The following is a 17,425-nucleotide window of genomic DNA, read 5'->3' as shown; positions in this document are numbered from 1 at the left end:
CCTCGATTCGCAGCGATCCTTCACCGCTCCCCTGACGGATTTTCTCTCTCTGCCCCGGTTCCATTATTTTCAAGAAATGAAAAAAAAAAAAAAGACAATAAAATCCCCTGAAGCCGGCAGGAGGGAGGGCTGGACCGAAAGGTGACCTGGCGGCTCTCATCAGCGTCCGTCACACTTTTCAGACACCCGGCCTGAAACTCGCTCTAATTCATCTCACACACACACACACACTCACACTCAGAGTGATAGAGGAAATCTCAGTAATAATTTCAGAGTGGTATGATTGGATACGTTCCCATGGAGAGATAAAGAAACAGCAAAGCAGGCGAGGTGAGAGATGGGAATGGAAGCGGAGAACCTGCGTGGATGAAGGGATCTAACGACTTTGCCTCCATCTCATTTGCAGATCCTCTCCCTCTCGGCCCAGATTACGCCGTTATCCCCCGTGCCAAAAGAAAGGCTTATCGGCCGAGCCGCTGCTCCGCGCTCTGCTCTGTGTTTCAATAAAAGGCCCGCTCTCCGATGCCGCAGTGAACTCACAGGCCACTTCGTTTTCCCCGTCAACAATCTTCATTTCACCGCCATTAGCTCAAATATGATGGAATTAAAACGCAATCTCCTAAATGGCATCGACGAGCTTTTATGCTGCTTTTTTATTTTTTAATGGTGTATCTAAAGATGAACAGCTTATTAAAACACCTCCTCCATTCATTTTGTTGCTTGTTTCTGTTAGCGCTTCTAGAAATCGCAGTAAATAACGCGGTTCTGCCTGAGCAGTCAGTATCTGACTGTTACCACATCAGGAATCAAAAAACACTGAAAACAATCAGAAACTTTACATCCTGCTGTAATTTCACTCCCATTGGTGCTTTGGTGTTGAGTATTCTTCTTTTTTTGAAGGTGAGGGGTTGTCATGGCAACAGTGGGTCTGTGTTTTGTTTATTATCGCACATAAGCGGGAAAGAGACTTTGAGAAATCCACATTTACATCCAAACATGTTGAAGGATGGATGATGGGAACCAAAGGATGGAGAGCAGAACCATCCGGACCACTGAGGACAGAGGCTGGTCTGATCGATTAATCAGCTGGTCTGATCAATTAATCAGCTGGTCTGATCGATTAATATCTATATAAGGCCATTATTCACTGGCACTGAAGCTGATTGTTCTTCGACATCACTAACACATTTTCATATAAGTTTGTATGGATGGATGGATGAATGAATGAATGAATGGATGGATGGATGAATGGATGGATGATGGATGAATGGATGGATGGATGAGGGATGGATGGATGGATGAATGGATGATGGATGAATGGATGGATGGATGGATGGATGATGGATGGATGATGGATGAATGGATGGATGATGGATGAATGGATGGATGGATGAATGGATGGATGGATGATGGATGAATGGATGGATGGATGAGGGATGAATGGATGAATGGATGGATGGATGATGGATGAATGGATGGATGGATGGATGATGGATGAATGGATGGATGGATGAGGGATGAATGGATGGATGGATGGATGGATGGATGGATGATGAATGGATGGATGGATGGATGGATGGATGGATGGATGGATGGATGGATGGATGGATGGATGGATGGACCTCCAAGTTGCACTTTAGGGAGCTACAAAGCTGGAGTACAAACAGGATGTCTCACTTTGACATAAACTCAGTGTATGGCTTTATGTCTTCATTTCTGGTTGAAACTTGTTTGTTCTTCATTTAGTAAAGTAGCTATAAATTTTACTCAAGTAGGATTAGTTCATAATAATATTACTCTGATAAAAGTACTTTCTTCCAGAAAGTTACCCGAATAAATGTCTCATACACCTGCAGTCATCATTCTCATTCCTCTGCAGGCATCTCATCTTTTAAAAACAAATGCAATCATATGACGGCTGGATATGAGTGCAGAGATGAGCAATCAGTCATTTGTATGAAAATGTTAAACTTATTTAAGGCTGAAGTTCTGCTGTGATGCTGAAGACATCGGTGCCAAATGTCAACTTCAGCCGGGTTCGGACTTTTTAACCGGAGTCTTCCTCTTATTAACGGGAACAAAGTGGCTCCATAGGCTTTCTGTGTGAGGGAGATTTGCAGCGTAGAATAACCGAATAAGACACACACACACACACACACCCAGATATGGGCGGGCTGGTGGTGGTGAGCCTTATCGCTGTGCCACAAAGTGGGAAGATTAGATTACTCACTTCCCTAAACCTCTAACGTGGTTACCATAGCGATAGCTGTGACTGGGGCAGCAGCTCGCCACTTTGGAGGCTGTTAGATGGAGCGATCAGCAGGGGAACCAAAGGTCAGGCTGCTGCATTAACATTCGCTTTCTATTTTATTTTATTCTATTGCTTAGATTGAAATGATTAGCTCCTTCACTCACTGTATCGATCTACAATACAGTGAGTGAAAGTACTAAGTGGTGAATAGAAATACGCAGAGTCGTTAACATATAGCTCCTGCTAAAGGTTGTAGCTCCGTAGCTAAAAAATGAATGTTTTTAAAAGGGCTGGTTGTGGCAGAATGCACTGATAAAACCTATGAAGAAACTGTTAAAATATCAACGTCTTTTCACCCTGATCTGTCCCTCCAGCATGTTGCGATTGTTTTGTGATTTTGTGGTGCTAATTTAGAAAGATTTGAAAGGAATTTTACGATAGTTAAGCTTACGTGAGACTTTTTGCCACTCTCCACGTTGATCCCAGACTACAACCTGACATCAAGTATGTCTGAGGCAGCAGTGGAAGTAAGAAACACTGCCACCTGCAGGTGGGAATTAGCATCGCTTAAATCTGATGTTTTTGAACATTTTTGTAGAAAGTTTGCAATAAACTCATAATTATGAATTAGCGCAAAAACATGCTTGGAATCTGTTGACTTTGGATGAAATTGAAATCATTGATTTGACTGATAAAATAGTTTCTACCGGGGCGTGCCGTGGTGGCGTAGGGGACAGCGCAACCCATATTTGGAGGCCTTGAGTCCTCGACGTGGCCGTCGCGGGTTCGACTCCCGGACCAGACGATATTTGCCGCATGTCTTCCCCCCTCTCCTTCCCTCTTTCCTGTCAGCCTACTGTCATATAAGGGACACTAGAGCCCACAAAAGACCCCCTGGAGGGGTAAAAAATTTTTAACAATTTCTATAGGGCCATATATGAAGCTGTGGCGGGCTACATTGGGCCCCCGGACCTTGAATTTGACACGTGGTTTAATGGAAACACCCTACAGTACGGTACTTCAGTGAACAGAGGAATGGAGACTGATGACATGGTTGAATTATCCATTTTACATTTTGGTATTTCTTGGACAATTATTACTAAAATTATTACTAAATGTGTTAAAACCGTATTTTAAAGGATCAATGATTAATTGTAACAATAGAGTTTATTTAAGAAACGGTTATTTCAGGTGTAGGAACAACGCAGCTGTTTTGTTTTAATAAATTGGCATAAAATATTGTCACATGGATGTCGCCATGATGTCTTTAACTAAAATGAATTCTCTGCAGATAATGCATGCTAGGTGCTACGCAGCTAGCTAGCTCTGTACAGTCAAAACAGTAATATGTGAGCATTAAATAACCTTCAGCCCTTCAATTTGAACCGGAGTGAGTTGAAATAGAAGGCGATGCAGAAATGATGAGGGGAAATAGACGAAGAGGAAGAGAGTGGGCCAAAAACGTTGGTGTTTGTGCTGCAGTTTATGGAAATGCTAACCCAGGAGGAGAATGTTTGCTACAAAGAGCTGTTTACAGTTAGCATCAGGATCAAAACAGTTTCTCAACTTTCACTTTAATCATCCATTCATTATCTCCCAGTTTGATCTGATTTTATGTTAGCTCCTGCTAATGCTGTTAGCTCCAGGTAATGATGCTAGCTGTAGCTAATGGTGTTAGCTTCTTCCAATGGTTTCCAGCCCACTATAGTCAACCCGTGTCATCAGCCTAGCATGTGTTGTGCAGGTGAATAAAATAGCGACCTCCGCAGGTAAAAAATATAATAAAAATGTGATTTTTGAAGTTATTATGAGTTTTTACAGATCACAGACAAACAACAACTTTTAGGTTAATAGAAAAATTACAGCACATGCTTAGCTTACCATGGATCCCTCTATATTGAAATCCACTAGAGATGCAGAAATTAGCCATTTTATTCTTCCATTTATTCTTAATGTAGGTGCTTTGGGCACCTTAAGATTCATCGACCATATTTGAAAAGTCAATAAAACAATAAAGTGTTATTTTTTGCTTCCTCATAAGGTTATTTCTGTGGGCTGCTTCCAACGGAGGAAGATCAATTGATATTGAATTCATAATCGCACCACAGTGGAGCCTCGCTCCTTAATTCAAACTAATGAAGTGCTGGCAAATCCATAGCGTTGTGGGTCTGATCATTGGATTAATTACCTCAGTCAGGCTATTGTATTTCAATTAGGCCCCAATACTCTGCTCATCTTTTCATTAGTCAACAGGCACCGAAAATAAATGTTACACATACAGTGGAGACAGAGAAAAAGATCTTCATGTTACATTTAAAAGTTATTTTTCCAAAGGAAATGCAGCGAGAGGTTAGAGCTGGATGTAAATACTGGTAATTAGACTCCACTGAGGAGTCATAATGGAGCCGTTTTTTACCATTTACTGGGGAAATGGCAGCTCTGACCTTGACAAAGCAATTGGTTTGGATGAGCGTCGGGATCGGACCTGGAGTCAGGTCAGGTCAGGTCAGGTCAGGCTGCCGGCGGCGGAGTCCTGCTGACTCACAACCAGAGCCTCGGATCAAATGATGTTTATAGGCATTAATAAACCAAGAAAAACTCAGACTGGATGCACATCTGGGGGCTTTAAAGCTGAATAATTAACAGAGGTTCTACAGGGCAAGTTCTTCCTAAAAGGGTCGTGATTAATTTGGTCTGGATGGGCTATTTGTACAGGAAGGACGGATGGTTTGTAATCTTCAACAACTACGGAGACAGATAAGGTCCAAATCTATACAGGTTTTAATGACGTTACTAAGTTGTTTTTTGAATATTCTTCTGTTTGAAAGGCATTTAAATGTTCAAGTATTATTAATATCAACATATTTATTCAGACATCTAAGTGGGAATAACAGAACTGTGCTTCTCTAACAAAACTAATCTGTTAGCTTTCATTGACGAACATTTTTCAACAAATATTCCTCTTTTCCAAATGAAATCGACAGAAGAAATAAATAAAAATTCATGCATTATTGACCAGAACCATGAAAAAACGTATTCATATTTTTTATCAACTAATAAAAACTAGATCCAAACGTTGGAGGGAGATGAGATCTAATCACTTCTGGTTCTAGTTCTGTGGAAAGATGATGGAAGAGGGAATAGTCGATGAGACTTAATATTCCTCTGCAGTAGGAAATGAATAAAAAACAAGATGGAGGTCGTCTGGTGGACGGCAGCTTCATGCGGTTGGACCAGTCCAATAAAATAAGGTGAAAGTCCAGATGCAGCTAAATTTATTCCTCTGTGATTTTCTATTTTAGTCAGAATCCCACCATGTTTTATCAGAGGAGAACTGATCACTGATGATGACATTTCAAAAAAACAAAACATCTTTTTGGGTTTGAAAAGTTGCTAAATATAATAGTAAAGTCGCTGCGTTGGCAACATTAGCTGCGTTTCTATTAACTGGAATTACAAAAATTAATTCACTTTTTAGTACCACATCAATTTAAAATAAAAAAACATTTTCTTGAAGCTTTTGTGCTGCATGAGACGGTTTTTCAGCCATTTTGCAAAACTGCAATGGAAACAGTTCTTTTGCATCACGCCGGTTAGAATGGCTGATAAAAACAACATCTTATTTAACTGTTTACATCCGTCGCCACCATGTTGTTTACTGACTTATTGAGTGAAAAAACTTATTCACATGTGATTTTAACTGCATTTCTTAGTGAATGGAAACAATGCAATTGTGAAATTTTTACTCAAGAGTAAAAAAAATATTTTCTAAAAAGTCTACTAAGGTATTAAGTAAATGATCAAATTATCAATCATTTAATATTTGAAAGATTACATAAAATGGAGCAAAAATATAAAGTTAAGTGGAAATTTGGTGTTTGAAAGGTCAAAATGAAAATAATTTAAATGACATGATTACAAAATAATCTTTTGATCAAAATCAGTTTCTTTCAATATAAAACTGATGAAACTTAAAAACTGCAGGTTTGTATTTGTGTCTGGTGAATTATTGGTTTAAACATGTTTGTTTTTCATTCAGTGGGTAGAAAATCCAGAAATTGTACTCAAGTAAGAGCAGAAATACTTCATAATAAAATTACTCAAAGTACAGAGTAGTAAAAATACTCCTAAAAGTTCACAGTTTCCAAAAATTTACTCAAGTCAATGTAACTACATGACTGAAAATATCCTCCTTGTAATGCAGTTGGGGTCCGCGCAAATTCACTTCAAGGGCCACAAATGGCCCCCGGGCCGCAGTTTGGACACCCATAGGATAGATAATAAATACACTTGTCTTCCAATATAATATTTTTATGAGCCGTCCGTCTTTTTTTAGCCTCATAGAGAATCAGACTTGACTTAACGTTGTTTTCTTTTAATCTGTGAATTTTCAGAAACCTTCTTCCGTTTAAAGCTTTTGTCGTTTTTTCATGTGATCATGTGAGCGAAACTCAATTTCCCCTCCACTGTACAATTTGATTTGGACAAGCGTCAGACCATGTGACCGCTCTCATGACCGCCGGCTCTCCGCTCTGCACAGCTGACTCGTGTTCTCACTTATCTGATGCAGAAAAGATAAATAAAAGAGAACACACTCTGAAGCATGAATGCAACCATGCATGCTCTGCAGCTTTACTCCACACACACGCACACCCCGAGTCAGACAAACTGCCTGCAGCCAATGAAACTGGCAACTTCCTGGCTTATCCCGGTTTATGTGTGTGGATTTATGGCGAGCCGTTAAAATATATTTGATTTTCAGCAGGATGGGTCTCCACTGCTGCTTCCCTCAAAGCCATCTTTTACAGCCTCTTGCTTTAACCTTCTCCCCCGGCTCGTAAAGCACCAGCAGGCTTCCTCCGCCTGCGCTGACCTCTCCTCCCGCTCTATGTGGACCGAGGCTGTTTGTGTTTCCTCCTGTGGTGCAGAAACACACTCTCTGCCCATCAGCTGTTGTTTCCTAATTGTCCGTCCGTTTCCCTCCTGAATGATCGATTCGTGTTTTTACTTGAGTAATTTTATTATGAAGTGCTGCTACTCTTACTTGAGCAAAAGAAAAACAAACATGTCTTAACTAAAACTTCACCAGACACAGACACACGCTTGCTGTTTTTGTTAAAGTTTCATAAGTCTTTTACTGAAAGAAACTGATCTGGAAACATTTTTTCTTTTGCCGGATTTTGTTACTTGTATTAATTATTGATGTTTTGATCCTTAAAATACCAACATTTCCATTTAACCTTACATTTTGATCAGTCTGATGATGTCATTTTTTTTAAATTAAATGTTGGCGTAACTCATATTAATTCAGATTCTTCTGAGTCGTTGTAGAAGGTGGTGGCTGTTGGGAGGAAAGCGCTCCAGTAGCAGTCTGTATTACAGTGAATCTGAAGAAGCCTCTGACTGAAGACAGTCACATGAAGAGGATGGTCGGGGTTGTTTGTCGTTTTTTTGGTTTTATTAAGAATCCTTCAAGGTGAAAATGTTTAAAAACTTTAAAAGGCAACTAATTTATTAAATCTACAGAGTAAAGTCCTGAGATGCTATAAAACTGTAATGTTTTGTACAGTTTTGTTCGAAACTGTATGACGTCACTGTTCCACGACGTCACTGCATTTCCAGCTGAAAACAACGTCCAAGCAGAGAATAACTTTGCTTTTTAACTTTGCTGCTGAGTGTTTTTAGTCTGCATGCTCCATTTCCTCTCAGTTTTTAAGTTTTATTAAGACGGGATCCTCAGAGCGACGCAGCAGGACAAACAAAGCATGATGGGAACGCCGGTGTCACGATGAGTGGGCTCGTCCTGCTCCTGCCTCCATGTGACCAGCTCACATATGTGTAGGAGGTTTTTTAATCTCAGCCTTACATTTCCTCTCCTCTGTTATCAGCTTTGCAGCGTTTTTACATCAACAGCCCCTCGGCCTCAGACCATATTTTTGTTTCTCTATCGCTCCGTTCCATTTCTATCTCTTCTTTCAATCTCTCTCTTACTTGTGTTCAAGTCTAATGAAGCTCAAACGCACCACAGCTAACGCAGGAGCTGCATATGCAAATAAACTGCGGAATATCAGCATGTGTGCTGATTTTAGCCGTCTGTTTTTCCAACATATTGACACATTTTGAAGCATCACATTAAAAATGGTTGATAGAAACAAAAATTTTAAACAACTTCCTCAATCTTGCAAAAACAAAGTTAGATACACTCACTTGAGATGGAGGTAATGCACAGAAGATGAGATGGAAACACATTTAATGTAGCAAAACTCTGTGCCTTACCAGAGGCACAAACATCCAAATCGGAGGGGGTACTCTATTCCTTTATTGAGACGTGTTGTCGTTGCTAGTTTGCAACCTCTACTTCCTGTTTCTTACAGCCATGCGTAGCGCCAACATCTGATGACATTACGCTCTCTGTAGCCTGTTGATTCGCTCCAAACCAGTAAATGGAAACACGACAAATTCACCTTTTATTTTCTCGCAACAATTTAAAAGTTCATTCAGAATTTGCATGACAAATTGGATGGAAACATAGCATCTCACTTCTTGTCTCATTCATAACATTCCCTTGCTCTGGACCAAACACACGCCAGGTTTATCTCGGTCGGACAGTTGGAGTCGCTAACAGTCCCGTTGACTTTAACATGTTTAACTTCTATGCAGACCATTTGATTTGCCAAAACAGGTCAGTTTCTCAGGCCGTTAGCTGACCGCATCAAGTTTCAGAAACTGACGGTATCTCACAAAGCTCTATGTGGAGCAGCTTTTATCCAGTTGAATGCTCTAATAAACACTTTATAACTCAGGGTTATGATGGAGGTCACTCTGGTCACCAGGGATTTCCCTGTAGCTGCTAAGGCCGTTTACACACTTGATAATGCGGTAGATTTGGTTCAGTTGGGGGGAAAAGTTGCAACATTTGTAACATTTCCAGCTGCTGTGGTTCTTTCTCTCTGCTCTCAGTCAAACCAACCAAACCCTTTAACAACCTGTTTCTCTCCTCACCTGTGGGGGCGCTGCACCAAGAACCACTGAAGAAAACAACACTAAAACCTCTGAAGACACTGAGCACAACTTCCTTCTACTCAAAATGTAAAGTGTCGTTGGATTTCAGCGATTGTAGGATTTCTCTTTTGTTTTTAGTAAAAGACCACAAGCCATTTCACCTGTTAGCGCTAGGCTAGCACGTTTGTTTTGACTGTTTGTTTTACCCAGAATGCTGTAGTCCACTTCCTGCTTTTGGACCAGTATCTGGTCCACTTGGCGTTCACATATACATTCAAACCGAACCAGAGTTCATTTCAACCGAGCCGATACCGAGGTTTGTAGGCAAACCAGAGTTCAGTTTTTTGGCCGATTAGCATTCAAATGAACCGGACTTTCTACACAAACTGACTGGAGTTGGATTAAAGTGGACTAAACAGGAATCATTGCTTCATGGTGGAATGACACAAAAAGAGTCTTTTTATTCTAAATAATAAAACCAAAGCCACATAAGTCTACTACAAAGATGGATTCAATTTACACTGTTTATCTCTGAAACCTCCAGAGTTTCTCTCTCTCACTCCCTAAGGAAGAACTTAAAGAATGACCAGGAGATGGGGAAATTATCCGAGTTCTCCAAGGAAACTCATTCTATCTTTTTATAATCAAGATCTTGAATTGTGATCCACAAATGTTGACCACAAGTGAGGGTTGAATTCTTGAATTTAGAGGTTTAAACATTTGATTCTCCAGGAAGCTCCAACTCGCTCCCTGACCCAGAGGGAATATTTCACCTTTTTCCACCTGAGAACCCTTCTGTCCAGTTCACTCAAATTCATTTCATTACCGTTAAATCTAATTCAACCACAAAACAATCCAATATATCGTCCTCCCTTATGCTTCTCATCTTTCATCCGGTGCCTCCTCCTGCCAATGTTCTGATTCCTCTTCACATCCATTCATCATTCCTTTCTTTTAGGAAGATTTACCAACCAGAAGCTTTCCTGAGACTTAAAACTCACACATCCTGTCTTAAATCGCTCCATACCTTCATCAGATCCAGATCTTAAGATAATAGCTTCTTCATGAGAACAGTTTAACGATAGCCGAGACCTTAAACAAAACTATTACCTTGTAGACACTTGAGAATTTCAATAACCTTTTCCCTGCTTCCTTCTGCATTACGGTGCGAAATGAAGCCAAGTGACGAGACAATAACCGAGGTCATGAAATAAACCTGTGAGCAGTGTCATGTCCTCCCTCTGTGTGAACAGTCTGCAGCAGAAACAAGAAGCACCTTCACTGACTGACAACTGCAACAAGGCCGAGCAAATTCCCCGGCAGAGAAGCTGCTTCGTCCGAGCAAACGCAGCGCAATCAGCCGGTCGACTGACCCGGCTGCATCAGGAGCCAGACGTGTCGGCTAACACATCCGTCACACATAAGCATTCACCTACAGTCGTAACACATCTGCACATAAAACATGAATATTTGTCCTTTAGAAGCTCGACCGGGTTTAAAAGCAACTTGTTAGTTTATGTGCAGGCTGTGGAAATGCATACAAAACTCATCACAATGTGTCGACTGTGGATCAGCTCCAGTTCCAGCTCATTTTTATCTTTTGCTTTTGCTAACTTTGAAGACGTTTAGCGGACCTAGCTCCTCCTAAATTAATTTTTACTATTACATTCTAAAGCACTAATTTACTCAAAAGCTTCATTTCATCTGATGAACCTCTCACTCTGAGGTTCTCAGAAACATTCAAGGTTGTTTTAATGCAAAGTTACTCCGGCTGCAGCTGTTCTTCAGAGGAAACCATCGCTAACTCAGAAAGCTAATGAGAAAAACATCAGCCCTGATTTTAGAGCAATCGGTCAGGGATTACAGCTGGATCTTCACGCGCTCTGATCATACGATTAAAACAGAGGGTATACTTCCGCTAACGCGCTAATAGCAGAACTCATTTTTAGCTTAGCAGTTTAGCACATCTGATAACCTTAATAATGTTAAGCGCACTTAGCTTCTCCTAAATTTATTTTGTTGTTTTGTAAACTTTCAGTTGAGTAAAGTTTGAAATCGATGTTACAGTTTTGGTTATTAAATTCTTCAGGTAGTTAGCCTTTTACAGTCATGCTCTTATTTTGAAGTGAGTGAAAACAGTTAACATGCTAACTTGGCATCTGGCGTGGAGCTCTTGGAATATTTTTCTAATCTCTCTAACCTTCAGGTCCTGTCTTAATGGACTTCAGATATAATATTTTCCAGACTGCAGCTCATCCTGTCAGGTGCGACTTACTTATGATTTTCACATGAATACTTACTTAAATAAGCTGAGGAGAATAAAACCAATCGTGGACCGGTACATCTGAATGCCGTGGTAGTTGCCATGGAGACGAATATAAATGACTTTGCGTGTGGGCCGTCTTGGTGCGAGTGTTTTATGAAACACGGATTCGTCTCATCAGAGTTTGGGCGAAAATCTGTGCGTCAGAAACTGACATCAAATTTCTAAGCCAAGGTCGACAGTTTCCAGGAGTTTGTTGAAAAGCAGGTAAAACTGAACCATTTCAACAAATTAAACTATGAATGACTCTTGAGTCATAAAGTCTCAAGAGCTTCAATGACTTCAACCGCACAGACTAAACTTATCGGGAAGTAAAGTTGTGTTCAACGTGAGGAAAATAAAACTTTTCGTGTCACAGAGAAGAACATAAAGAGAAGCATATTGAAGAAAAGCAGCAGCAGCGTATGCAGAGTTGGAGCAGAGGAGGTGTAGGAGGACCGATAAGGTGAGTAATCTTACCATCGTCTCCCGATCCCGACCCGGCATCTGCAGAGAGAACAAACACAGTTATTAACCACGGGCTGCTGCAGACACACATTAGCTGAATGAGCCTGGGTCAGCATGTGGAAGTGTTTGTCTATTTGACTATCGGCTTGTGGTCGTGTTGGGAGGTTGTTTTCTGTTGTGGGGAGATGAGATTTCTCCAACAATAGAAAGCAATACTGCAACTCAGATTTAAAAGTGAAAGGCTGGAATAACAAGCGGAGGACGAGACTTTGAGCGCGCTCCGCTTCCAGCTGTTCGCGTGTCAGCGAATGCTTTTCCACGGTTTTCCCTCTGAATCAACGTAACGCCATGGAAACAGCAGCAGCTCACCCAACCGATCAGAGACACCGCTGTAAACGGATCTTCAGGAGCGCAGTAACCCGATCAGCCTCATAAAACAAAACTGAAGCTATTATGTTTGGACCTGGAGAGAAACAACCTAGAGTCAGCACAGCTTCAGTTACTACAGCTGGAAGCTAAAAATCAGGACGAACTCTGACCTGAACCTTCAGAGCCACATAAAGACGGTTACAAAGTTGGTCTTCTGTCACCTGAAGAGGACTAATGTCTCAGTGAGATCCAGTATCATTAATTACTGCAACAGTGTCTTCGTAGATCAGAGAATAGACTTTAAAATACTGCTGTTAGTTTATAATCACTGAACGGCTTAAAGATCTGCTGCTGTTCATCTTCTGGAGATGCTGCTCTGCATCTCCAGAACCAGAACCAAACATGAAGAAGTAGCATTCAGCTTCTACATGCCACAAAACTTCAAGAAAAACTGCAAAATAGCTGAAACACTGACTAAAACTCACCTGGTTAAAGCTGCTTTTGAAACGATGGTAAAAATTCAATTGTTGATTTTGGTGTTTTATGATGTAAAGCTCTTTGAACAGCCTTGTTGCTGAAATGTGCTGTACTAATAAACTTGACTGATTGATTGATAAGGCGATCTGCTGAAACACACAAGGCCAGATGCATATGCTGCGTATGCTGGCTCCGCCCACTTTAGGGGGGATTTTTCCAGATTTCTCTAGGGGCGGGATTACGCTTTCAGTTTAAAATTTCAATAAAAATAGATGCAGGTTTTAATTTCAGGGTTATTTATCCATTAGCTTGTTAATACAAACTTTGCTCTGCCTGATTTAAAAAGGCAAAAATGTAATTACATCAAATCAATTTACTGTTGTTGAAAAACAGAAAGTTTACAACAAAACGAGACCAAACCAATTAGATCAATGTTTGGTTTTCAATAGTGTAAAATTATTTTTCTTTTCTAGACTGAAAAGCAGAAAAGAGGAAAAATGAGCAGAAGAAAATGAGCTTTATTTTTTATATTTACTTTAAATATAAGATCTTTTTCACAAGGATGAGTTTGTGTTCATTGAGCTCACTCTGTTTTCTGATAGAAATTAAGGTAAAAAAAGAAAGCGGTTGCTCTGAATATAAAATAAACTCTGAACTAAAACAGAGTAGCTGCCTCTGCAGAAGTCAACCTTTTCCCTCCAACACCAAATATTAACCAAGGTTTTATTTTCTTTTCAAACTGAACTCCGACGCACATCTTTAATCACAGAAAGAGAAAAAGAAAATCCTTCTTTGAACTTTGTCTGCAGAGCGCTGCCTCCTCCATCGCCTTTCAGGCTGCGGGCTTTTATTGACCTTGGAGCATGCGGGACACTAAGTGTGCAGTGTTTCGTGAAAAGGCTTAGCTTGGAGGATCAGGCTGCAGTCAGAAGGGGCTCGTGTTAAATCAATAAAAACCTTTAGCTTCAGAACAATACCAGCGGAGGCGCTCAGATGAATAACATATCGCAGTTTGAACCGTCAGAGATGGAGAAGAAAACCAGTGACGTCTCTGGGTAGAGCAGGAGGGTCCAAAGTGCGGCCCGGGGACCATTTTTGGGGGCCAAGAACAAAACAGAAACGAATACAATATTTAGCACGTCTAAACAAGTTCCACAGAGCAAGCATCACTCTTCCTGTGGACAGTAATGCTCTTCGTCAGTGTGCCTCAAGCAACACTTTCAGATTACTTGCGCACACAGAAAAAAACCCAGAAACAAAATAGCATTTAATAAGACCATAATAAGCTCTTTTCATAAATTAAATAATTAACATTTCTTTGTTTAGATGATTGGCCTACCTCAACTCAAAAAATAAAAATAAAATTACAAATGGAAAAAATTTATTAGTTTTGTGTGGCAATTCAAGAATGGTACAAATTTGCTCTCCGACACTTTTTATTTTTTAAGGATGAGATTTTCTATGGCAAGTTTACATCTTCTTATGTTAGGTTTAGTTTAGTTACTTTTAATTTAGCAAGTTTTTACTCACACCCATCCATTACCTTGGGCTAAATATGGCAAGTTTGTAGGAGAAAATTCTTATTTTTGTTACTGAGAACAAAAAAAAGCTAAATAACTGTAAAAAAAAATTTAAGTCAGATGCAAAATATTAACTTTTATTTATTGTTGTGCAGGTAAAAAAGTGAATAGTATTTTTTTAAATATATTTTTTTAAAAGGGGAAAATAAAATTTGGCCCCTGAATTGTCATGAAACGGTGTGATGAAGGTGGTGAGGCAAACGCTGCAGACCCAGGCTGAGATGATTGATGGTTGTTTTAATGATAAAAAAACATCCAAACAGTCCAAAAACACAGGCAGCACGACTGAGTGGAAGCCAGGGCTCAACGCCGGTAGCAACTGATTTTACGACTGGACACACGAAGGACTGAGAACACATTAGACCCGACAAAGACACAGACACACAGGTGACACTAAATACACAGGAGGTAATCAGGGAATGAGAAACACCTGGGAGTAATCAAAGTGAGACAGAACAACACGGAGACACAGAGACACAGGAAACTCAAAATAAACACAAAGAAAAACACGGAACATGACATGAATAGTTTAAACTTAGGTCTTTTGGCTCTCATACAGTTTGGACAGCGCTGGTTGTAATGATTTGATCCGTCTGGACGGAGTCGTTTTATGTTCAGCTCTCCTGTGGGGAGGAAGCAGGGAGACGTGGAGGTTTTGCTTCGCTTGGCTAAGCTAAAGCTTAACTGTTCCTCCTTGTGTTTTCAGGAAGAGCTGACATCCTGGGCTAATCAGCTTCCTCTGGAGCTTTCCCGTCCGCTGACTTTAAATCACAACTTTATTATGAAAGTTACCAGAACAGAAAAAGAACTTTTTAATTTTTCCTTCTAATTCCGGTTTTCAGTAAATGTCACAATCTGATATTTTCGGCTCCCTGCAGCTGCTGCTGTTAAGAACATGAAAGGCGGCCATGTTTGCATGCTTAGCATGAAGGTTTCTCCCAGCAGGCCGTCTGTTTGCTGTTTGGACCGGACCGTCTGGGAGCCGGTCGGCTTCTGCAAACACCTGCTGCTCCCTCCAGATACGTCAGGTCAGGATTTCCATCAGGAAGGAAACGGGATTTGCACAAAGAGAGATTAAAGTTCGCAGAAATTTCTTTTCAGTCAGGCAGAGATCGAAAGGAGAGCGGCAAAAGCAAAGGAGGTGGATTAGCAGTGGTGGTGCCATTCAGGACAAATCTCTGTGAAATAACCAAAACTGCCAAAACCAAACCAAAAATGTATATATATATATATATATATAAATATATTAGATTAAACATACATTTTAGTCGACAAAATATTTTTCTTATTTAAAAAAGTAATTAATTTATTTGTTTATTTGCATATTTTAATGCATTTCTAATATTGTCAAAAAAGGTTTAAGTATTTAAACCAAAGATCTTTTTTCAATTTTAGATATGATTAACTGAGTAAGTGATGTTGGAGATGAAATATCAGAATCCTTAACAAAACTGAAGTTTTTATCTTTGGATGATCACTAAAGTCAGCACACAGCTTCAGTTATTACAGATAAAAGTTAGAAACAGACCTGAACCTTCAGAGACACATAAAGACAGACAGAAAATCAGCCTTCTGTCACCTGAAGAACATTTCCAGAACTAATGTGTTTAAAACTTTGTTCTGTGCTTTTTGTTTTTATGATGTGAAGAACTTTGAACTGCCTTGTTGATGAAATGTTATATAAAATAAACTTGACTGATTTATTTAATGATGATCTGCTGAACGTTTTCTGCAGATTTAAAGATAGGTTGATGTTTTTTTCTCCTTCGTCTCCTGCTGACTGGGAGTTTCCTGTTTAACCGGCAGCTTTGTTGTGTAATCTCCCGGCCCTCAGCAGGAAACCGGCTTTAAGAGCGTCTCCATCACACGATGCTCGCTTTCTGCTAACAGGATTTTAGCAGGACGGAGAGCGAGTGAAACAGATCGGGAGATAAACACCGTCACTCAGCTGCCGTATGCGTAACGTCTCTTCATATTCTGTGAGATTTAATGGTGATTTAGCTGAGAAAACCGACCAATCGCAGCACAACGCGGGCTACATCACAGGAAGTCCCGCCCACCATTGTTCCCCCGCGTGAAAGTGTCGTGTTTAACAGTTACGTAAGGCCGCTCCCACACAGGCGAGGGGGCGTCCTGGTTACCGTGGTTACCATGGGCGACACACAAACCCCACTGAAACTTTGTTTTCATTTCACACCTTGATTATTATAAAGCAAACAGATATTTATCAGCAGTGGGTCGAAATTAAGGAGAAAAAAAAGGAATAGATAGCTGAGCTGCAGATGATTCCTCAGACAGTTCAAGTGTTTCAACAAGACGGAGCAGAAAACTGAAAAGATTTAAAGTTTATTCCAGACTTTAGGCACCAAAAGCAAAAATAAGTTCTCACAAAAAGAGAAAATCCAAGATGAAGGAGGAAGTCTAAATATGACTTCATAAATAAAACTATGCTGATGATGGAGTCAGAGAGGACGAAGCCGTCCATCCAACCCGGTTTATAACGCAGTGATGAGTGAAACTTTATAAAGCTGTTATTGATAAACAGCATCCAGCCATTAAAGACATTTAAAAGAAGAATGTAAAATCTATGACGGCGCATTAGGGCCATTTTTGGCATTTACACAAAAAGAGTATATTCCCACCAAAAAACTCAGAAATTTTGAGATTAATTTCAGAAATTTTCTTGAGAAAAGCTTGAAAATTTCAGAGTTTCAAAACTTGAAAATGCTTGACTTTTCAAGCTTTTCTGTATTACAGGGGCAGTATTATGTCAAATCATTTTTTAAATATCTTTCCATCATGTTATATTGTGATACGTTTTTCAGCCCTACTTTGCTGTGCTACAAAACGTCTCTATGTGTTCTGAAAACACGACGCCGGCCCTTTAACAGAGAATGAAATGGCTTGCAGTCATTGTGTCGTTGTCAGGAAAAGTTAATTCAGTCATAAATCAGAGTGTGTAAGAAAGCAGCTGAG

General features: G+C 40.1%; 1 protein-coding gene across 1 annotated transcript in view; it reads right to left on the bottom strand.

Moving 5' to 3' along the window:
- The window catches only part of tmeff2a (transmembrane protein with EGF-like and two follistatin-like domains 2a), a 119,160-nt gene that overhangs the window by 47,815 nt on the left and 53,920 nt on the right, over positions 1-17,425 (bottom strand). Inside the window, exon 4 of the mRNA XM_032567616.1 lies at positions 12,036-12,062. Within this exon, the coding sequence (XP_032423507.1) occupies positions 12,036-12,062 (27 nt within the window). The remainder of the gene's footprint in view (positions 1-12,035; positions 12,063-17,425) is intronic.

The sequence above is a fragment of the Xiphophorus hellerii genome, chromosome 7 (genome assembly GCF_003331165.1).
Source record: "Xiphophorus hellerii strain 12219 chromosome 7, Xiphophorus_hellerii-4.1, whole genome shotgun sequence".
NCBI lineage: Eukaryota > Metazoa > Chordata > Actinopteri > Cyprinodontiformes > Poeciliidae > Xiphophorus > Xiphophorus hellerii.
This window is presented reverse-complemented; position numbering and strand designations above follow the sequence as displayed.